Here is a 23,891-nt window from a genome sequence, read left to right as displayed (position 1 = left end):
AACAGATATATTCACGGATAGATAAGGCTGAGTCTAAACCAAGAGGACAGAGGTTTGGGATGCTATGAACTCAGAGAGCAATATCCTTTTTTAATTTACACATAAAAACCTTGTTTTATTTTGCACACAGATCTTCCTTACAACATTTGCAAAAGCGGTCACAAAAACTTGTTTAGGATATTGGGTTTCCTGGATCCTCTCCATGCTTTTCTTCCTGCAATTAAGCCTTATATGATCTGAGGATTTAGACCGAAGTAGAGAGAAGACTTTCTTCCTTTTGGCTTTTAAGAGGACATGTTCTGGAAATCTTGGGAGAATCTGGCAGATGCTACACAGTGAAGTCTGGGGTATGTATTTTTGGTACCCAAGAAACAAACATTCAGTGAATAAGGGTCTTAGAAGAACCATAGATGCCAGATAGTTGAAATCATCCAAACCTGCAGCAAAGGTTAGATCCTAGTTTTTGTTTCTAGAGGGTCTGCTTTGTCTTAAAACAACTGACAAAATTTTTTGGCCCTGTGAACATGCAATTCTGTTCCTGAATTAGAGAGAGATGCTTTTGTTCATACAGCTTGGAAAGGCTTCCTGGTTCCTTTCAGAGTGTGTGAAGCACTAAATTCTGAAGGTCAGAGAAGTTGTGACACATTGTGGGTAAGCTCATCAGCGTCTTACTTCATAGTGAGTTCAGAAGGGTATGATGCAGGCAGTCCAGTAAGTGGTATTCATGATGCCCTGCTACAGAACATTTGGGTTTCCCTACAGGTGTAATCGTTATGAAGTGAGTCATTAGTCATCACATTTTCTGGAAGAGTCAGAAGAGAAAAAGTTTGGAGTGAAATTGAATACAGTTTGTAATTTACTTTTGTCACTAATATGGGGGAAGGATGTTTGCATCAAGCTTGTTCACTGAAAAAGCCTACTGTAGTCTGGTTCTTATGCTAAGTAGTGGCTAGAAATGAATACAATGAGAATATAAGACTTTTTCAATCTGATTTACTATTATTTATAGTAGGAATTTATGAAGATGCTTTATGTAAACATGTCCTTTTATGTGGTTAAAAAAAGTCAGTGAGGGTAGGGGATGGGGATGGTGGAGGTACAGGGCAATGGGGACATCTACATAACCATGGAAGAAAAAGTGAACACACGGGATGTGTAGGATGGGTAGCTAGGCCAGAAGGAAAGTAATAGAAATATCCTTACCCTAGGGAACTGAGTCTTGTCTGTGCCAGGTATTTGCTAATGTTGTGAAGCCATCTGCAAATTCAAATTCTCAGGAAATATACAAGACATATTCTTCCTGTTTAAATATAAAAGCTCAACTTTTCAAGGGCTAAAACAATCTTTGTTTATTTTTAATATATGAAATTTATTGTCAAATTGGTTTCCATACAACACCCAGTGCTCATCCCAAAAGATGCCCTCTTCAATACCCATCACCTACCCTCCCCTCCCTCCCACCCCCCATCAACCCTCAGTTTGTAAAACAATCTTTAAATCGAGTGTTGACTGAGGTTTCAAGGCTGGAAGCTTCAGCAAAGACTGATGTGTCCTGTGAACAGGAAAAACAATTCAGGCAAGTATTAGTTTGACTTGTAGCTAGCATTCACCATTTCAGACCAAAAGTTATGTTTTCATGTCTTAAGGACAAATAGGATAAAAAGCAGTTAATACATCAGGGGTTGACATTCAAGGTCTTTGATCATTTTCAACAAATATTTCCAAACAGCCTCTGCTGGGTAGGTTGAGGCATAGCCCCAGAGTGATGCCTTCTGTCCCTCTGGCTCTCAGAGGACATAGGTGAAACCTACCACTGGGAAGATTTCCGTGGTTCCACTAGCTTTTTGAACTAGACATGATTCCAGTCTAGTCCAGTCTATGCCAGTCTAAGCTTCCATAACCTGGGAAGAAACGTTGTTGCCTGGGAATTCTTCTACTTTGTCCGGACGAAAGTTGTGTGGACAGGGTGGAGCTGTCCGAAAGAGTAAAATTCCTTTGTGTTACTGGTTAATTGGAAGTTCTAACTTTTGGGTCCCTTCTTCATCCCCTCCCTCTTCTCCCCTGTCGTTTGCAATTATATATAGGAGATCTGAAGGGTTCTCTCTCGCTCTTAACCTCAGTTGCCTTAGGAGAATGTAAAAATCTCTTTGGGAGAGAAACGGTGAGAGCAGGATAAAATTGGAAGGCTCCCCTCCCTTGGCCTGCCTTGCCCCAGTTCCCTCACTCTCCCTGCTCTTCCCCTTCTCCTCCCAGCAATGCTGGGTTAGTTGTGAGTCCATCCAATCTGCGGTGCAGGCCCCACACCTCCTTTTAAGGCAGACTGATGCCTGCATTTGCTAAGAACTAGTATGTACTAGCCGCAGTTTAATACGGCCTCCTCAGCCAGGGCACCTCAGTGCTTGTCCGGTGGCTATGGGCCTGTCTAGCCCAGCAGTGCTACCTGATGCACTCCTCCTCCTTGCCGCTCCCCAGATACAAAGGCTCCGTGGAAGCAGCGTTAACACTCTGAGTTAGGATGCTCCTCGATGGTAATAGCAAATTACTACTCTCAGGGGGCACTTGGGGGCAGTTTTGGTCTTTGAGACATCAGTCGCTCCGTATTTGTCTCTACCCAATAGAAAGCAGAAAGAGCCTGTGCGCAGGAGGATTTGGCAAGGTTGGGGTGCAACTGCAGGGCCGAGAAGTTTGAGAGCCCAGTCCTCAGCTTCTAGTTACTCCCCTTCCTCAGCGTTCCCGGAATCCCTTGGTTCAAGGGCCCAGGGCCAAAACTTTTGAGAATAGGAAAGCTTCTTTGCTCAAAGGATGCCAAACTGGCTTAATCAGAGATGGACAGTGGCAGCAGAAAGATCCGTGGAACCATCCTGTCCCGGGCTTGATTTCCCCCAGGCATCTGTGGGTTGGGCTGGGCAGTTCTTTAGATTGTGATGAGCAACAGTTGGATTTTGGAAGCTTGATTTTCCTGAGGTCAGTGACCAAGAATCTTAAAATGAATTCTCTGCTTAATTTTTCACTTTCTTGAATGGGTTCAGGTCTCAAGGCTGTTAATTTTGGAGTGCTGAGCCTGAGTTCCATGCTGAGTTAGGTCCTGAGTGCCTAAGCTGAGCAGAGTGAAAGCGGCCAAGCCCTTGTAAGCCAGGGCACAGTTCGGATTCTTGCGGACCACAGAGTCAGTACTTCCATCACCCTCCCCACAAAGTTAATGGTGTTTGTGGTTTTCCCTTTGATAGGCCATGAAGTCAACAATCTCCCCACATGGTGGCTCCCTTTACTAAAGTTGAGTAGTGAATTTGTACAAGGAGTCTTGGAAATTTTCAAATATTTCTACAGATTGAACTCATTTCAGAATTCGTGTGGGAGGGAAGAGTAAGGATTTTAATCGGATTCACCTTTGACGCGAAGCAAGACGGAAGACAGGGAAGTCACAGTCGGTAATAGCTTTGGGCGCTTTGGTAAAAAAGACGTCTCTGCTTCATTATCTGGTTGTGTTCCCCGCGGACTCTTTGTGTGCGAATTTACTCCAGAGGCAGAGCTGAACATGGAACACATGCATGTAAACACTCCAGCATAAATAGGCGAACATATGCAGTGGAGACAAAGAGATACATCCCCACGTTCATAGCTTTTTTGCAGGCAGGCAATCTGGAACATCCCCAGAAATAAACTAAGAAGAAGCAGTAGCTTCTGGCTATTCATGGCCAAGAATAAGTAAAACTTAGTCTTCTTGAAGGAAATATTAAATCTTAAATAAGTAGGAAAGGCATTCAAAATGAGAAGTATTATAATTTTGTCTTTGAAAAAGCATGCAGAGCTAATATAGCTTATTTTAATGTTAGCTCCAAATTATAATAGGAAATATTCCCACTAAATTGCCATTTCCTCTAAATTTTGTTTAAGATCCAAATAATTAAAATGCACACTAATGGTTATTGATGAGTCTATTTCCTTTGAGCCATAAAAAGAAATAGACCTGATTTTCTCTTACTGGAGTAGAAATTTAGGAATCTTCTTAAATTGCTCAAGGGCTTGAAAGCCTCCATGTGGCTCTAGTCTTCCCTTATTGCTTTCCTCTTTCCACGTCATTTTCAGCTAAAAAAAAATTTAACGGTTCCCAGTGGAGGGATTCCCGTTAGAAACCCTCAGCTAGTGAACTTGTACTGGGAATCCTCGTACTTTCCCAGTCTGTCTGTATTTCTCCAAACAGAACTTAAGTTGTAAATAAGAGGAGAAAATATTTCTCACTCCCAAATTCTTAAAATTTCAATTTTTGTGGAAAATACAATTTCTCAATTCTAATCTTTAAAATAAGTAAGAGTCACAGAAAGTGTGAAGGTGTCCAAATAGGCCGTCTAGAGATCTAAAAGCCAGGACTAACAGGAAACAGAATGCTCTTTACTCAAATGTAGTCAGGGTCTGACTATTCTCAGCATTAAGAGCAATCATGGACACTGATGGAGGGGGGCATATCTGAACAGCGGGGAGACTTGGAAAATGAATTGCCACATTAATAATATCAGTGCCAAATCTTCAGATTTAGAGGCTCTGGTGAAAAATTAAACCAATGGCAATTTTCAACGTTTCAATGACCAGAGTTCAGCACTCAGAGCTTGGACAGCTCCGCAGGCCGCGCTCCGGACACCGCTTTGACTCTAATCAATTTACTCCAAGCCAGACTGTTAACGACAGCCAGACTCATTAGCGATTTACCGAAAATCCTCCAAGACTTCCCTTTAAAAACAAAACGACTTCCACATTTAATTGTCTATCTAAAAGAACATACGCAAGAAATTAGGAGATCTAAATTAAATTTATTAATAGGAGAGCTTGAGGGTGCTTAATTCTAGAGGCCAGAGCTCTGATTGCTGAGGTTTGATGAAAAGTAAAGAGAAATCAGAGACATAATTAAAAACATGACTTTTACCATCCTCGAAATTGTATGAATTCTTTACCCATCCTTGAGAAATGGGCAAAATTGAAAACCATCAAAATAATTGCACTTCTTAAAAATTGGATTGTATCAGTGAAAGGTGTTTATGAGAAGTCGATGACTCCGGATCTTATCATCCAAGAGGACAGCACAAAATAGTTAATATGTTCCTTGAGGGACTAGGATGCTGACGTCTTTTTCTGATACCCGATCATTACGTGACTGGAAAAAAAAAAAAAAAAAGGAAGTCATTCCATGAATAAAAATCGGAGCGCAACAGTGCAACAAAATATTCTGTACTTAAAGGCCATAGGCAGACAGATGTTGACAAGGAAGCCTCTTCTAAAACCACATTCAGATAGATTTCTGCTAACTGCACATATAAATAGGAGCAGAGGGCTGGTCACCTCAGTAACCACCGGCAGCAGCAGCAGAAGCCGCAGCTTCAGACGCAGCCAGAGGGACCTCAGAGTAGAGAAGGCGCTGCCGACTTGCACAACTGCCTGACCAGGCGGTTCCGACGGACGCCGGCTGAGACGCGGCCCTCCCTCTTCCTTCCTCCCCTTCGATTTTCCCTCTTTCCCTTAATCACTTACTTCTTTCTCCTGGTGGACTTAGGCCACTTTGTCCCCCACCCCCCATTTTAGCTCCTCGCCTCCTCTTTCTCCCTTCTACATCTCTCTCCTCGCCCCCTTCTCTCCCTGTCACGCTTCCTCCTAGTTCCGTGCGTCTGCAAACTTTTGAACAGAATACTGGCCTCAGCAAACAAGTCCTCCAGCTCCTCCTGCTGCTGCTGCTCATTCCTGCGGCTCCTCAGACACTAACGCCAGACGGTGATGCCTCTTGGGTTGTGACTCCAGCGCAGAAACTTGGAGGAGCCCTTTGCCCGCCGTCCTACTTGGCAACAAAGCCTCTCCTAGCAGCGGTAAGAGTTGAATGGTGAGGGGGAAATATCTTCCCTAATCAAACGACTCCTTTGCTGATTCTTTGACCAGCATCAGGGTATGAGTTAGCTTTCCTTCGCACCAGGTCTGGCAAGTTATTGGGCCCCGGGTATATACATACATATTTTTTCTAACTATAGAGAGAGGGAAGTGGCAGGGCGCGCGCGGGCTGTCATTAAGCGGTATTCAACACTGGGAGCCGACCCCTCCCCCAGCTCGGGGAGTTTCTTGGGGCTGGAGGGCGAAAGATCAGGGGCTGTTTTGACAGCTGTGTGTCCTCTTTCCCCTCCTGCGCAGAATGACCATGTGTAGCGGAGCGAGGCTGGCCCTCTTGGTCTACGGGATAATAATGCACAGCAGCGTCTACTGCTCACCTGCCACCGCAGGACTCCGGTTCCCTGGAATCAGGTAGGTGCTTGCTGCCCAGGCTGAGCTGAGGCTTGGCTTCCCCCAACACTTCCTCGTGGTCTCCCTCCTGCAGTTCCGCGGTCCCAGCTACAATCATCTTCCCACCGGCTCCCAGTACGCCGCCGCTGTCAGCCCGGGTCGGACCGCAGGTCCCTGGCCGTGGCCCTGGCTCGGCGCGAGGGCCGGGCAGGCTCCAGTGCGGCTCCGCGCCCCTCCCCCAGACCGCCGCAACCAAGGGGCCTGGGTTGAGCAAGGGAGCATCAGCCGGCTGGAGAAATCTCCCCTCCCCCAGCCCCGCCTGCGGGAGGGGGCAGGGCCGGGCCCCGAGCTTGACTTCTATTCCCTATTCTTAGCTTGAGTTAGGAGAAGTTCTGCTTTGGTGCCTGCAGCCAGGTTGGAGGGTAGAGCGTGAAGCTCCCGTGGACTTTGCTTTGTTACAGCGTGTTCTGGACTATCGGGGCGGGGTCTCCCTCTCTCTCCTCTGATATCCCTTTCACTTCAATTCGAATTCTTTCCCCTGGAACAGCTTTCTCTTAAGTGATACGTTTTCCAGCTGCAATATGAGTCTCAGACTGTCTTGGGGAGGGAGAGTGTTGGCCGGGTATGGTTGAGGAAAAGCGATTTGAGAGAAGAAAGAACAAGAATGAGTCTGAAAGGAAGGGGGGAGAAACGGATGAAACGGATGCAAGGAAAGAGGAAGAGAAAGCCGGCAGGCAGGCAGGACCTGGACAACTTTGCCCGCCAGAGGCTGGAGTAACCGTGGCTTTCTTCTTAACCCCTGACTTCTAATCGGTTGACACTGATGAGTTCCTTACGCAGCCCCAAAGTCCCGGGGCGGTCAGCGGACCGTAGTAGCTCCTAGCGTCCTCGCCGCGCGGTGTACGCGGCTCCTTGCAGCCAGGAGCGCGCCTTCTGCCTGCAAAGCTGCTTCTCCGAGCCGCGCCCAAGAACGGTCGCCTTAGGGGCCACTGACCACTGATTTGGCCGGAGAAATGGGTTCTGGCTTCAATATAAGGATTCCAGCATTTGGGCACGGGATGGAAGTGGCCAGAAAGACGCAGGGACTCTGGGAAGCTGGGCGATATAGAGGAGGCACGTCGCCGAGGAAGGGCTGGGTGCGGGGCGGACGGAGACTTGTGCTTGCCTTGTCTTCACCAATCCGGGGACGGAGGAAAGGCGAGCAGATTAGCGAAGTACGACTCTTACCCTTACTAGAGAGCGCTACTTGCTCTGGCCGCGTTCCGGGTCTTTCCAGCGGCTCAAAGCGAGGGGGTTATATATTTTAGCCCACCTCTCCCCGTCCTACATGAAGGACAGAGGTAGTAGGGAAGGGCGACTTCAAGACCGCGGCACTCCAGTTGGCTCTTGGTCCCCTGTTGACCCTTTCCCTTTCCGCTGCCTCAACATCGCCAACAGATTCGCGCGAACTATTTATTTAGCAGACTTAAAAGCCCCATTTCACTCCCAGCAATTTTCAAAGTCCCGTGTGCCTAGCACTTTCCCTGGGCGCGAGGCACCAGAACGCGTGGCCATGCCACACAGAATGAGCCGCCGCCGAACCGGCTAAGTTTAGGGGCATCTATTATTCATGTTCCTGCCAAATCCTCTCCCGCCCAAAATAGAAGCCGGAGGTTCTCCGTGACCTACATCTGCGCGGGTAAGGGCTCCCCTGGGCTCAGAGGCTAGGTGGGGGTGGCGGCGGAGTGGGCCGCCGCACACCCCACCCATCCACCCCCCCTCTGTATATCGCTCCGGGCCTCCCCAATCCGGTCTTCGCGTCGGCCGGCGTCTTGTCTCTGAGGACCTTCCTCGTCCCCGCCCGTGGCTGCTTGTTTGGGGTGGCTCAGGCGCCAGGTCCCCGGAGGGGGGCAGGTCCTTTTTGGTGGCCAGGTGTACGAGGTTGGCATAGACATCTCGACTTCCCAGGCCCTGCAGGGCGACTCTTCACCCACAAAGAGGAGGGGTCGGAGAGCCGCCTGGAGGGGTGAGGAATTTCTGTTGGGTGTACTTTCTAAAGCCTTACCTCAACCGCCCTCCTCTCCCCCTCCCGATCCTCCCCTGTCCCGGAAGAAGAGGCAATTATCCGTGGGGACCTTTAGGAAGAAGGAAAGTCGGTGCCAGCCCCTTTTCTGTGGGTCGTTGCGGAGCCGGGGAGGGATCTGTACTGACCACTCCTTCTTTCCCCGGCTCTCCCGGCAGGCCGGAGGACGAAGCGTACGACGAGGACGGAAACCCGCAGCAGGACTTCTACGACTCAGACCCGCCGGGCGTGGGGAGCCCCGCCTCCGCGCTGCGCGACGCCTACGCGCTCTACTACCCCTCGGAGAAGAGGTACCACCCGCGCGGCCTCCGCGCGGGGCCCGGGACTGAGGTGGCGGGAGGGGCAGGGTGGTGGCCCACAGAATAGGATGTTCTTCATAAAACCCCCCAAGCCTCTCTTCTTCCTGGCTGGTACCCGCGAGAGCGACGGAAAGTTAGTAGCGGGCCGGTCTGTATGGACAAGAGAGACGGGTGGGACCAAAAGGTCTGTGGCCTAAGGAGTGGCCGTGAGTGCGCGCCCAGGCCAGACTCCCCGCCTGCCAGCCCCGGAGGGCAGGGCGAACTCCCGTTCTCCGCTGTCAGTCGCGGGAACTTCCCCAAAGAGTCATTTGCAAGTTCTGTGCCAGCGTCTTGTTTGTCATCAAGGGGGTTGTCGTCAGCCTCCCCGAGCGCCGGGGCACGTGCGTGCCCAGCTGGGGGCCTGGGGCGGCCACTTGGGGGCACACGATCAGTGACCCTGGGCGCGTACTTTGCCTCCCCGTTAGAGATGTCGCCCAAGGGATCCTTAACAAGGCCTACCGCAAAGTACTGGACCAGCTGTCCGCCAGGAAATACCTGCAGACGCTCTTGGCCAAGGGCTTGGGGTAAGAGTTTGCGAAAGAGTTAAGCGGCGCAGAACGGCGCGCGCGCTCCGGGGTGGGTGTCCGTGCGAGCGCGCGCGGGGTGGGCGGTGCCGCTTCTGCGTCCTTGCGTGCACGTGGGCCCGAAGGTGCGTGTGCGCCGCTGAGTCTTCGGGACCAGTCAGCGGTCGCAGGGTAGGTTCGGATGTGGCACCTTAAGTTTGGTGAACAAATTCTGAGCGGCAGAGGCAAGGAGAGGGCGGAGAAACCGGGGAGTTTGATCCGTTTTGAATTTAAAAAACGAAGAAAAACTACCCCCTCCTTCCCGCAAGTCATTGAAAATCTTCAAGCTTCGTGGGGTGATTTGCTATAATTTCCTCTAAGCATGACTTAAAAAAAAATCCTTTTAGTGTAAATTCAAATCGAAACCAACAAATCTTCAAATTTGGGCAGTTAGGGAAACAGTTCTTTTGAGCGTGCCAGACAAACCCAGAGCACAGAGCTTGCGTAGAGCATCTCTCAGCAGAAGGCAACATTTTAATAAAGCCCATGGGGAAACAGATTACATTTTTCGCAATGAATAATTCATGCGATGAAAAATATTGCCTACAGCCTGTCGACTTATATTATTATCATCACGTTTTTCGACTTAGCGTGCGGAAGGGGAGGCGTGCTCCAGTCTGACTAGGAATTGAGGGATCGATGTAAAACTCCCAGGCAGCAGCCAACGTGGCACTTGGGGCTCTTTGGTTATTTTCTCTCTACGTGGGGGGTGAGAGGAACAGTTAGGACAATTTAGCGCAAAAGCACGGATGGTCAAATCTCTAAGGGCAGCGTTTGGAGACAGGTTAGGCGTGAATCGCGCGCGTGCCCTTGGCCTGGACCTCGTCCCGGGCCCCTTCTGTAAGGACGTGATGCCAGCATATCCTCGGTGGGGAGGGCAGAGTGAGGGGTTTCCATCACAGTCCTCCGTCCCCCGGCTGCTTACTGGCAGAGGAAGGCGGCGCCGTGGGCCCTGAGAGCCGTGCCTTCCCGGATGGCTCCCGCGTGGGGTGGGGCCCGCCTGCTCCCCACAGCTATTGAATCTTTGTCTCCCGCCCCGCCACCCTCTTCCCGACTCCTTTCCTTGCAGTGGGAACCTAGGCGGCGGCCCGGAGGACGACTCAGAGCCTCTCTCCAAGCGCCACTCAGACGGAATCTTCACCGACAGCTACAGCCGCTACCGGAAACAAATGGCTGTCAAGAAATACTTGGCGGCAGTCCTAGGGAAAAGGTATAAACAAAGGGTTAAAAACAAAGGACGCCGAATAGCTTATTTGTAGCGATGAGTTACCAGCTACCCTGTGTATACAATCCTGACACTATGAAAAGTCACTTTCCCAACTGACTGAACAGTCATCTCTCATGTGTTCTATCCAAACATGTATTTATGTATGAAGTAAAGCCATTAAATGAATATTTTGATAATAATATTGTTTTTCTTTTTACAAAGCACTAGAGAATGCACAGATATACTTTGTGGACCAATTATTGATATATATATATATTACAAATATATATATTAAGAATATATATAGGTATAATAGCAGTTCATACAAAGTGTGCACAAGGATTGAAAATTCGCCTGAGCTGTTTATGTTTTTATATAAAATAAATAGAAAAATAGACAATCATTGTTTTGAATATTACTCCTATTTTTATAAAATGGAATTAAAAGGATAGTATTTTTATCCATGACAGGCCTGAAGATATTAATACTGACCATTTGCTACTGTACATAATGATGCCCTGCTCCAGGGAGATTTGGAGGTAATGATTTGGGAGAATTGCTGAAGGGTGTTCTTTCCTAGTGAGTCTCTGGGCCAGGCTGCTTCAGTCCCAGAGGAACTCAACTAGGCACTGTCCCCCTTGGTCCCCCTCACTGGGTGGCAATTCCAATACTTCTGCTTTCTTTGGTTCCACTTTTATGTGTATTTGTCTCTCTTTAGACTCTCAGCCCAGAAGGAAATTCTCCTGATAAAAAACAACAGCTCGATCCAAATTGTGCTTCTCCCCAGAATTCACACCACCCCCTGGGGAAAGTGTTGGGGGGTTGTACAGAGAAGGGAGACTTGGGTCTTGAAGCTCCCGTGAAGCTCCCTTTTCTGTATTTCCAGGAAACCCAATATCCCAAGGTTAGGGCAATTGGAACAAAGAGAAGGAAATGTAGGTATGTTGGAAGAGGCAGAGCATAAGGCAGTCGGAGGAGGAGGACCCTGGAGAGGGACTGGTTTGGAGCTGCCCTGCGTCTGGGACGCGGAGGGTAAGCCCAGCCCCACTGTAGGTCCTCTGCCTGACTGACTTTGGGCGCTGGATATTGGAAATGGATGCAAAGTACAATGTGTTTTTCTCCAGTGCTGTCAATGCTTCTCATCTTGTGAAATGACCAGGATACTCCCCTTTGAATACGGCTCTGTAGGAGCCATCCTTTTCTTTGGCGGTTTTCTGAAGACTCTTCTTTCCCACCCTTCTGCACTGTTGAAGTACTGTTTACCATTTTTCATTCATTTCTCTTAAACTTGTGAATGCTTCTTTTTTTGTTGTTTGATGTGAGTACTTAATTGTAAAGTTTAGGAACCCCTGTGTAGTTACCAGTAAGTAATTATGCACTAAATATGAACGAACCTTTTGTTTCTTGTTTATTGAGTTTGTAGGTAAAATGTATTTTTCTACATTATGGCTTATTGCTTAGTAAAATTTATTTCATAAAACCAACCTTTGTCATATTAGAATGTGTAGTGTTCACATGTTGCTCAGTTTTACTAACTGATAAATCATTTAAACCTCATCTTCATATGTATGAGTACTATCTTATATTTGTGGTCAAGAGTGAAGTAAGCAAGCTCCAACAGACCCTGAGAACCTCCCCCTTTGTATCCTTTCCTGGCTACTGAAAGCATGTCTGTCTGTTTCCTATCATTTCCTTGAACATGTGAGTAATCTCTATAAACAAAAGAACCTTCACCCAGCAGCCAGATCAAGCTACAGCAGGCAAACAAGCCAAACTCCCAAAATTCAGGCACAAATTCTTTTGGAAAATAAAAAAAGAGAACAAGAAAAGATTAAACATTAGCTTGTAAAGTTTAAAGGACCTTTCCTTTTCCTTTATGGATTTGATTCAATATGAAGTCATAAATCAAAGAAAACAGAATTGGATTTGCATTCCCAGGCGGGATGGATGCTGCCAGGAGATCACATTGCAAGCAGTGAAAGCACAGAGGCATTCGATCTATGCCTGAGTCCTATGTACGGGATCAATCTTTCTTTAATTCTGCAGTCTCCTCAGGCAATGTGACACGGGATGCAGTTTGCAGCTTTAGTGCCTTTCTTCGCCTTTTAAATCGCCACGAATCACAGATGGCTATTTAGTGGCCCTACAATGCTGCAACACATCGGCTTGCATTTTAGTCTTAATTATTTGTTTCTTGGATAATGGGCAGAGTTTTCTGTATTTGTGTCAGCTGTTCGTGGTGAAATAGGGCTCTAGTTAACCTTTTATTTATGAAGTCTAATTTAGTGTTCCCGTGGCTAGTTGCAAGCATTTACAGTGATCACCCAGTTTAATCTTTTGTATACTTTTTAGAAATGCCAAGAGCCTTACTAACCTGGAGCAGATTTATGATATAGTGATAATTTAGGTAGATGTTAGTCTTGAAGCTCTTATTTTGTGTGCAACTGATTATAAAAACATCTTAACCAAGTATTATTACACACATGATATCTATAACTAGGACTTTGATAACTGTTATATAAAGTGTGTAAAATTTGTATGAATAAATTTTTGTAAACAATGCAACCTCGTCTAATGTTTGGAGAGAAAAAGACATTCAGGAAATAACTAAGATCTCTTAAAGTATTATATTTTCTTTAGCAACCATAAGATCTTTCATGTTTGGAATATATAAGCATCCATGTATTTTCATAAATTGTACTTTAATATCTGCTTCATGTGTTAACTGAATTCAGCTAAAAATTTAGAGTAGCTACTCAGATGGAGATGCCTAAGAAGATACTAAGTTCATAAATAGGCACAGATGTTGGTACCCTTATAGGATGCACAATTTAGGTTAATTTCCATCCCCTATTGTATATATGCATTGCTCAGTATTCAGAAAGTTACTACCCACTGGTGGGAGATAGTACTTGGGTATTAGTTATGCTTCTAAAATAGCAGTCTAACATATTCTTTTATAAGTAACTCTGCAGACTAAATTGGTCTTGATAAAATTCTGTATAAAAATGACTTCATCAGTTTTGGAGGTTTTAAAATATGTTTAGAGATCTACAAACAACTATCTCTGATTAAATTGCTTTGGGTGGAAGCAAAGAGAACATGAGCAAGCAAAGAGTTGATTAAATACCTTAAAAAGACAATGTATTTTATCTTTAAAGAAAAAGCTAGGAGAAAATGTGAACAGTCATTTGGGCATTCTTTTGTTTTATTAATTGATATTAACAAACTTTAAAGCAAAGCCTTTTTGTGAAATTCCCATGAATTTCTCAATTGTGTTTATTTTGGAGCCTATGATGATTTCTGGGTTAAAAAAAGTATTGCAAGTCGCTTATAGTAATTCAAATATAATTTAATTTAAATTCCTAGACTTTCATCCTAAAATTAATGCTTTCAATTAATAAATCAATAAATACGTCACAGTAATACTAAAGAATGAGCAAAGCTCAGCAAGGATTCAAAAACTATCTTTAGAACTTAGCTCAGTATTTAAGGCCCAGAGTCATTCTAGGGAGGAGCTTATGATCTAGAGATCTCATTTGTAGTAAATTAAAAAAAATGAATACAGTACAATTCATAATTACGTTGTTTTATTGAATAAGCTTTTAGTTTTCCATCTTTAACTGCCTACCCCATGAAGCTGCTAGTGTGGTAAATGGAAAAATGAAGAAAATTAATTACTTTGGTTGGAGGCTGATAACTATCAAGAAAATAGAGATAACCACAGATTGGCTGACTTGGACTGAAATTCATGTATATAGCAATTTGCTATATTCTCTTATGTGGGATAAATCAAATGATGGTTTTTCCTTGGAAGACTTGATATATCTAGATACCCAAGAAGTGTGACTTATTTCTGTTAGGGCTGAGAATACATTGATTCAATACAATAAATATTTATTGAACACCTAAAATGGACCAGGCACAATGGTTGAGAAAGCTTAATTAACACCTGAGAGCTAAGGTAGTATTTTTCCAAAGAATGTTCTTCTGCTACAAGATCATGTGGGAGACTTGTTAATAATGTAGATAGATTGCAGGCCTCCATCAGAATAAGTGAATCTGTGTTGTAAATAAAAATCCTAGGTTAATGGGCACTAAAGTTTGCGACCACTAGATTTAGAATTTGGTGACATAGATAGGCATTTATGTGTGCTGGGACTGGGTGTTTTTTTCTTTTTCATGTTAAATAAGCAATAAGTCATGTTTTCTGTACACAGTAATAAATATATCAATAAGCTGTATTCTCCCAGGATGGGCATTAGGTTAATTGAAAAATTGCAGTATTTCCTTTAGGTCACTAAGGCCATAGTTAGCATCATTTTACTTCTATATTCTGGTTGGACATTTCTGTTCAAGGGGCTTCTGGAAGAAGAGTGATCCTATAAGTAGAGTACAAACAATTGAATCACATGACAGAGGGATGAATGAAATCACTGAAAGGAACTGTGCAGCCAGTTGGCAGTAATTCCGTGGATCTAGAAGTCAGCTTCCAATTGCATCATATCCAAATTTGGCTTGAATATGTCCCCACAACTGTTTACAAGAGGATTTCAGTTGGATGCCCTGCTGTGACCTCAGACTCAACCCTACTGTTCACACTGTCATAAGATGGGAACCAAGATCAAGTCTGAGCTCTTCTCTTTCACTGTAACCCTTCTTGATGAAGGGAGATGCTTGCCCCTCTTGCTGCTTCCCAGAGGTTTGTAACTGGTCAGCCCACTGTGGTCATTCTTCCTGTTCCCCAACTACAAGCCATCTGTTTTAGAAGGACAGATTCATATCCATCTTTGAAATGCTATTGCTCCTTTCATTTCCCAACCATCCCTCTATGCCCCAATGTCTTTTCTCTGTTACCCGATCTAAATATTCTAGAAGGTCCAACTCATGCCCTCTTTTTCTAGAGATCTTCCTCAGCCTGTCAGAGTGACCATAGCTTCATTCCTCCCATTTCACCCTCACACTGTTCTCCCGTGACCCTTACCCTCTGTAGTACTACTTCTGATCTCTAATTTCACACTGCTTTGCCCTGTTTCTTAACTGTTTTATATGTGCATGGCTGTCTTCCCAGCTAGATGACCTCCTGGAGGCCATGGCCAGTGTGTTGCACTTGAGTGCCAGAACACTTCTGGGAACATAGTAAATATCTCTTGAGTGACTGAAATAACCAGAGGACTTACAGAATTCACTATGACATCTTCCACTTAGTCTAGTAGGACAGCAGCCACAAAGCCTTATGTAGGAAGTGAAATTACCTTACTAATTAGGTGTTCATAATAAATCAAACTAGATCTTCCTCCAGGAAAAGCTACATTTTTAATTAGACGTGTTCCTGCCATAAGATAAAATGAAATTTAAATTTACATATAGGCAAAAGGCTGCAATAGACTCAAGCCACTAGGTCTTTATTTTCTTATTCTGATAAAGAAAAGGATCATATTTTCATGCTAAAGAGAATTTACCTTATGACTCAAAACAGTAATGATTTTTTCTTAAACTAAAGGAAAAAGGGATTTCTTGAGACAGAGACTGGGAGCTGGGTTGCCCTCAAAGTCATAATTTACAGAGTAGTTATCTGCAGCTGCCAAAGAAACTTGTCCCATCAACAGAGATATGATTTGAACATGAGTTTCATAGACAGGAAAAAGGACATAATGAAAAATATTTTTTAAAAACAATGGAATATTAGGTGATATTATCTGGTCTAAATTTATTTTCTTCTTGGCTATATCTTTGCTGTATATTACAGAATCCTAATTCAGGGAGGAAAATTACCTATAAACCTAAAAGAATATAGACAGTATGAAATGTATCTGTGCACATTTCCCCTTCTCTTATTAGCTACTTGATTTTTGCTCCATTGACCACATGTCCCTCTTGGCTTTCATGAGACATTAACTTCACTTCTGGATATAACAAACCAGGATAATTGTACCCTTGACCACAATTCAGGGCTTGGCATGTGATCTATTTTAGGATGGTGAGATCAGAGAAGAATTTTTTTTTTCTGGAATTTTTGCTGGATTTTTTTCTCCCGGGAAAGAATTTACTATTTTCCTTCTGAGTGGTGTGGTATATAATGTAACATACCATATAAGAAGCCAGCCTTCTTATATACAGTGGAGATGATACCATGAAAGACAGAGAAGAGTGACAAGAAGAAACATGTCCTTGACAACATCATTGATCCCTTGAATCAAACCAACCCTGAAGCCTGAACTACTACTGGACTTTCCTGTTAAATAAGCCAACAAATCCCCTTCATTGCTTAAGCCATTTTTTTGTTATTTGTAATACCAGTTAGGACCTGTGTTCCAAGTAATGGAAAACTCAACTCAAGCTGGCTCAGTATCTTTTCTTCAGAATGCAGAAGAGGGTTTTGAAACTGGTATGCAAGGTTCCAGCCAACAGGAAGTTTTACAAATTCCAGTGCCTCAATATTTCAAAGACTTCACATTCTTTGCTAAAATTCTACCTTAGGGGTGCCTAGGTGGCTAAGTTGGTTAAGCCTCTGAGTTTGGCTCAGATCTTGATCTTGTGGTCCTTGGGTTCGAGTTGTGAGTCAGGCTCTGTGCTGACAGCTCAGAGCCTAGAGCCTGCTTTGGATTCTGTGTCTCCCTCTCTCTCTCCCCCTACCCTGCTTGTACTCTGTCTCTCTCAAAAATAACCATTAAATTTTTTTTTTAAAAATTCTACTTCAATGTTTTAATATTTAAAATGATAAAATGCCTAGTAACTTTTTAAAACTATAGTAAGAACTATTCCTTTGAGGAGCCCTCCCCATCTTTTGCTATCAACTATGCTACTTCTTTGAACTACTAGTGTCTTAGAAGTGCTCTACTTCTGAAATTTAAAAAAAAACTCTGCTCTCTGGGGCACTTGGGTGGTTCAGTTGGTTAAGTATTCAACTCTTGATTTTGGCTCAGGTCATGATCTCGAGGTTTGTGAGATCAAGCCCTGCATCAAGCTCTGCACTGTCATTGAGGAGCCTCTCTCTCCTCTCTCTCTGCCCCTCCCCCACCAGCCCCACCCCTCTCAAATAAATAAACATTAAAAAAACCCCTTTGTTCTCTGAGTACAAACTACTATTTTGTCATTGCTGCCATTGCCTACACCCATGAAACTTGTGATAAAATGCAGTAGAGAGCCACTTTGGAAGACAGTTTGGCTGTTTCTTACAAACTAAGCATACTCTTACTGTAAGATCCAACAATCGGGCTGGATTTAGGTCCACACAGAAACCTGTGCATAGATGTTTTGAGCATCTTTGTTCATAATTGACAAAATTTGGAAGCAACCAAGATGTCTTTTGGTAGGTGAATAGATAAATAAACTATGGTATGTCCAGACAATGGAAAATTCAGTATTAAAAATAAATGAACTATCAAGCCATGACGAGATATGGACAAAACTTAAATGTGTATCACTATGTAAGCTCACTATGTGATCATAAGTTTGGAGACAATAAAATGATCAGTAGTTGCTGGGGATGGCAGGTGGGGCTGGGCATGCGGTGGGGTAGGGAGAGGAGAGTTTAATAGGTAGAGCATAGGGGATTTTTAGGGTAGTGAAAAAGCTCTCTATATTATAATAATGAATATACCATTATACTTTTGTTCAAACCCATAGAATGTACAACACCAAGAGTTACCCTAAGGTAAACTATGGGCTTTGAGTGATTATGAAGTGTCAAAGTAGATTCATCCGTGGCAAAAACAAAAAACAAAAAAATGTACCATTCTAGTGAGTGATGTTGATAATAGGAGAGGTTATGCATCTGTAAGGGTAGGATATACACACGAAATCTCTGTACCTTCCTCTCAATTTTGTTTTAAACCTAAAACTGCCCTAAAAAAACAAAGTGTTCTGAAAAAAAGACAAAACTCAACAGAGACTCATTCCAGTCTTCTGACATTCTATCCTTCATTTTCCCAGGGTACCTGTCTCTTTCTCCCTTCACTATTTCCTCACCCACCTTGGATCAGTTTAATGACCCTCCCTGGCCCCTAAATTCTTTCATTCTTTGACCATCTCTTCTATGGTCACTTAACACTTCTCAAACTTGGATTAACCCAATCATGTGTTTTCTCCTGGTTGCTGAAGGCTATTGGAAAAATCTTTGATCTGTTTTTTTTTTTAATGCTTATTTTATTTTGAAAGAGAGACTATGAGCGGGGGAGGGGCAGAGAGAGAGAAAGAGAGAGAGAGAGCGGGTGAGAGAGAATCCCAAGCAGGCTCCATGCTCAGCACTGAGCCAGATGCAGGGCTCCATCCATGACCATGACCTGAGATCATGACCTGAGCTGAAATCAAGAGTTGGTTGCTTAATTGACTGAGCCACCCAGGTGCCTCTCTTGGATCTGTTTTGATCCAGCTTTGCTTATACATTTATGATTACCTATGTCTGTTGGATCTATAAAACATTCACTTCTCATCAGTTCTTTTTTCCATTTCCTGTACTTGTTCTTTTTATTCTTCAAGATCCTTAGTTCATCTTGCCCTCGAACTTCATTGTTAACTTTGCCTTCCACTTTGTAAAAACAAAGAAAAACAAAATCCCTCAGTTTCTTTGCCTTTATGACCAAATGTTTTTTCACTTTAAATTCCTATCTCAATTTCTTGCCATCTGTATGGCCTCCAAAATTTTACTGAAATTTCTTTGTATTCAATTGTCCCATATTTTCTGAAACCAATACCTCTGCAGTCCCCATCCTACATTATCTAGCATTCCTTCATTCCTGAAACTTTCTTTTCACTTGGTTCCAAGGACTTGAATCTCCCGGCTTTCCCCCTGCCCCCATACCTTTCTGTTTCTTTTCCCAGTCTTTTACATTGCCTCCTCTTCCTTCTTAAATGTGAATGACCTCAAATTCTGTCCTTCCTCCTTTCTCTTAGGGCTATACTTTTACCTTGGATGAGCTCATCTGTGATGGTCTGATAGTGCCCAATTCCACAGCTCTTGGGAGTGAATTCAAATATACAATGGAGATGTTCACTGGATGTCCAATGGGTACCTCAAACTCAGCATGTTCCCAATGAAATCATCATCCACATTTATTCCTTCTCTCTGGTATCATTATCCACCATGCTACCCATTCTCAATACCTCAGAGTATTCTTCTTCCCTTTCCTCCTCTTTACTGCATTCATTTAATTGGTCACTAAGTCTTATGAATTTTCCAATTCCATTTTCTGCAGAGTTCCACATTCGCATAATCTTTTGCTGTTTTTGCAATAAGCTTCCTAACGCTTTGGCTCCAGTTACTCCTTTCTAGTCATTCTCCTCTGCCTACAGAATGATCTGTCTAAAATGAGATTGGCTTGTTTCCTATGCTGGCTTGAAAAAATTTTATGACTTCCTGTAGCCCATTGGATGGAGTCCAAAATCTTTGGCCTGTTTTTAATAATTCCCCCTCCCCCTCCATCTACCTTTCTCTTCTTGTCTATCACCTTCTATTTATGGCTCCTCCACTTTGGAATGATCTTCTACTCTCTCTCTCTCTCTTTTTTCTAATGGTGAAATGCTACAAATCTTTCAAGGGAGGACTATCTCCTTTCTCTGTTTTCCCACTGAATTTCTTCAGACTGTTAGTTTAGTATTTAGTTGCATACATATCTTTTACTGTTAGGTTAAGAACACAAGGACCATAATTTTTCAACTTCCAATCCTTTTGACCTGTAGTTTCTGGCACATAATGGGCACTTAATCACTATTTGTTGAATTGGAATTAATCCCATGGAAGTTGTTGAACAATTATTCTCCACAGAAAACATAATTTAAGTTATAACATGAAGGATTTTGGTTAGATATTAGGAAGGATTTGGGCAGCAACGAATATTTTTTGAACAATGTGTCAAAGCTTACTCCTTTGAATACCTAAAGTGCTATGTGCTGAGGTGGTCTGAGTTCTGCAGGATTGTTTTCCTCTGTTTTTCTTATTCTCTTCTGATCCAAGCAGGTGATAAATCTTGTGCTTTCAGGTTATAGATGGGAACAGTAACATAAAATTTGTACATAGTAGGTGCTCACTAAAAGTTGTAGCCTGGTTAAATGAATATGAACTTGTTTTTTAAGAAAATATAGCCCACCAATTTAGAGCCCTATTCCTGATAGTTTCTCAAAGGGCCCCAAGTATATTTGACCTCGTGCATTGATATGTGTTTCTCCAAAATTTAAGCTTTGATGAGAAGTGGAAAAAAAAAAAAAAAAGAAAACATTCAAACAATAGACATGAGACTTTCTTAAGTGGTTGGGAATTTTCCATCTCACTTGCAGATGCAGACGTTCTTGGATGATCCCCTGCTAAGAACTCTTCTGGCTATTTCACTTTGAGAGTAAATAGGGATCATCAGAGTAAGGCAGTCTGACTTCTTTATTGTCATATACTTTCTTGCCTGTGGAAACCAGATGCTCGGTCCTACAGCGAGGTGGGGAAATAAATGATGCTCTTAGCATTAATTAGATGGAAGCTATCTTGGGATTGTGATTTTGCAAGGGGCACATCTTGCTCATATAACTTTCATAATTATGGAGGAAGCTGATGATCCCATTTGCAGATTCTATACTCTGATCATGAGATTATTTATTGTGCTTCAATTAGAGAGAGGGAAGGAGAAGAAACAAAAATGTGAACCAGTTCAATTTGCTGATTGCCAGACATCCTGGTAGAAAGGCTGTTGAAAAGGATATTGAAACTGCCAAAGCAAGGCTTCTAGATTCCCATAAATCTAATCAGTGTGTGTTTGTCTCTATTATCATCAGTATTGGGGAGAGATCCTGTTTTTCTTACTAGGATCTTTAAGGTATAGTAAGGGAGAATGCTATTTTTTAAAAACAGTTTAAAAATTTTTGTAATTTATTATTTATTTTTTAAATTTTTATTTATTTGAGAGAGAGAGCATGAGTGGGGGAGAGGGACAGAGGGAGAGCAAGAGAGAAAGAGAGAAGAGAAGCTTAAGCAGGCTCCATGCTCAGTGCAAAGCCCGATAATGGAGCTCGATCCCACAACCCTGTGATCATGACCTAAGCCAAAATCAAGAATCAGGTGCTCAACTGACTGAGCCACCCAGGAACCCCTAAATTTTTTTTAAAGTAGGCTCCACGCCCAATGTGGGGCTTAAACTCACAACCCTGAGATTAAGAGTCACATGGTCTACCAACTGAGCCAGCCAGGCACCCCATTTTAAAAACAGTTTAAAGTTAGCAATTCTATTTTAATGAGTAGTTTATGTCCCTGACATTACTGTGAGGAAGGACATCCTGCCTTGGGAGGGAAAAAAATAAAGAAATTTATGAGGTAAGTGTTTGTACCTTGAGATAACTGATTTTTAATCATTCTTAAGAAGTTATCCCTGTGTAGACTACAGTCATTTAGACTTTAGGCTTAGTTTTGTTTTTCATTCAAGTGATTTAAAAACTGTAGGCAACTTGATCACCCAATTGTTGCAAGACTATTCAATTCAAGTCTCTGAATGTATCCTTTCTGGTTCCTTTAGATGACCCTGAAGAAATATTTCAAAGAACTGGGCTAGAGACTTGGTGAAAATAAACACTTGGACACCTACATATTCTATCATTATTGTGACAAGCACAAAGGATCCATTTTTAGCAAAGGATATCAGAAGATAGCAGGCTGGAGGAGGTTTGATGAACATGGTTTCCCAGGTCTTCTAGTTCCTTAGGGATGTGCTTGGGAGGGGTAGCCTTGGTCATTTGCTTGCTCAGGCGTAGGTCCTGTCAGGTGAAGGGAAGCCCAAAGTCATAGATTTCCAAATCTCTTCTACTCTCAACTACAATACCCTATACCATCAGCTTAATTACTTTATATGGTTACAAAAACTACCTTTAGTAAGCTACCTGTGTCTAATATCCTGATGTATTTTTTTATTTTACAACCGTTTGCCCTAGTGTGCATAGATTATATAATAACGATTAGACACCATCAGTCTCCAGTCACGTGGATTGAACTATGTGAGGCTGACCAGTCTGAACAGACACAATCAGTTCTGAGCAGGACCAGCTACATATTATGTGGGGCCTAGACAAAATGAAAACGTGGGGGTCTTTCTAAAAAAATGATTAAGACTTTCTAGGCAACAACAGCAGAGTATTAAACCAAGTGCAGGCCTGTTCTGAGCTCAGGGTCCAATATGACTGTATAGGTTGTAAGGTCACAAAGGTTGCCCTGGTTCTAGATCTAGGCACGCTGAGTATAGTAGGCCTTACTAGAGCCTACCCTAGAACCCTGTCTTCATTTGTTCTTAAATGCTCTATCCTTATTGTGTATATGTGTGTGTGTTATCTTAATATGCATATAATTTAATTGTCAATTCAATTTGCCATTTACAGTGAAGTAGAGAATAGATTTTTTTTAATGTTTATTTTCTTTTGAGAGAAAGAGAGAGACAGACAGAGGCATGAGCAGGGGAGGGGCAGAGAGAGGGAGAGACGCAGAATCTGAAGCAGGCTCTGGGCTCTGAGCTGTCAGCACAGAGCCTAATGCAGGTTTTGAACTCCAACACTATGAGATCATGACCTGAGCTGAAGTTGGATGCCTAACCACTTGAGCCACCCAGGCGCCCTGAGAATAGACTTTTTTCATTGTGGTAAAAAACACATGAGATCTACCCTCTTAAAATTTTAAGTGTACGGTACAATATTGCTTACTATAAACACAATGTTGTACAGCAGATCTCTAGAACCTTTACATTTTGCATGACTGAAACTCTCTGTACCCTTTGAACAGTGATCCCCCATTTGCCCCTTGCACCAGCCCTGGGGCAACCACCATTGTACTGTTTGATTTGGTGAGTTTGTCTACTTTATTATTGTTATTTTTTAAATGTTTATTTATTTATTTTTGAGAGAGAGAGAGACAGAGAGACAGAGAATGAGTGGGGGAGGGGCAGAGAGAGAGGGAGATGGAGAGAGAGAATGCTAAGCAAGCTCCAGGATGGGCGTGGGGCTCAGTATCATGATTGTGAGATCACGACTTGAGCAGAAATCAAGAGTCCTATCTTAACTGACTGAGCCACCTAGGCACCCCCTGACTACTTTAGATACCTCACATAAGTGGAATCATGCACTCTTTGTCCTTCTATGACTGGCTTATTCACTTAGTATAATGTCCTCAAGTTCCATACATGTAGAATCTGACAGGATTTCCTTCTTTTTTATGACTAAATAATATGCCAATGTGTATGTATGTACCCTATTTTCTTTATTTGTTTATCCATCATTGGACATTTAGGTTGTTTCCACCTGTTGCTATTTTGAATAATGTTGCAGTGAACGTAGGAGTGCAAATATCTCTGATCTTCATTGTGTTCTAATTGGTCTAAATATCACTAATAAATAACAGTACATTCTTTTGGAAGTAGAGTTCACCTATTAAATGAAGAAAATAGAATAATTTGACTGGTTTTGTAGGTTACTCTCTATTGAAATGACCACTTCAGAGTACCCAA

General features: G+C 43.2%; 1 protein-coding gene and 1 long non-coding RNA gene across 2 annotated transcripts; one reads left to right on the top strand and one right to left on the bottom strand.

Moving 5' to 3' along the window:
* Nucleotides 1–466: 466 nt before the first annotated feature.
* LOC122470610 lies at nt 467–7,255 on the bottom strand. The gene is made up of 3 exons (XR_006293953.1): nt 6,243–7,255; nt 4,919–5,146; nt 467–3,529 (listed from the first exon to the last, which is right to left on the bottom strand). It is a non-coding gene; the product is annotated as an uncharacterized LOC122470610 (long non-coding RNA).
* On the top strand, nt 5,145–12,990 carry ADCYAP1 (adenylate cyclase activating polypeptide 1). Its single transcript, XM_043558412.1, has 5 exons — nt 5,145–5,849; nt 6,166–6,276; nt 8,476–8,607; nt 9,081–9,179; nt 10,288–12,990. The coding sequence occupies exons 2-5, from the start codon at nt 6,167–6,169 to the stop codon at nt 10,475–10,477; spliced, it is 531 nt and encodes a 176-aa protein (XP_043414347.1). The 5' UTR covers nt 5,145–5,849; nt 6,166; the 3' UTR covers nt 10,478–12,990.
* Nucleotides 12,991–23,891: the final 10,901 nt, after the last annotated feature.

The sequence above is a fragment of the Prionailurus bengalensis genome, chromosome D3 (assembly GCF_016509475.1).
Source record: "Prionailurus bengalensis isolate Pbe53 chromosome D3, Fcat_Pben_1.1_paternal_pri, whole genome shotgun sequence".
In the NCBI taxonomy this organism is placed as follows: Eukaryota; Metazoa; Chordata; class Mammalia; order Carnivora; family Felidae; genus Prionailurus; species Prionailurus bengalensis.
This window is presented reverse-complemented; position numbering and strand designations above follow the sequence as displayed.

Bases quoted from the DNA above. Each gene is read 5' to 3' on its own strand.
- ADCYAP1 (XM_043558412.1), top strand. From the start codon at position 6,167: ATGACCATGTGTAGCGGAGCGAGGCTGGCCCTCTTGGTCTACGGGATA. The intron at 6,277-8,475 runs GTAGGTGCTTGC...CTCTCCCGGCAG, and splicing joins CTCCGGTTCCCTGGAATCAG to GCCGGAGGACGAAGCGTACG. The intron at 9,180-10,287 runs GTAAGAGTTTGC...CTTTCCTTGCAG, and splicing joins CTCTTGGCCAAGGGCTTGGG to TGGGAACCTAGGCGGCGGCC.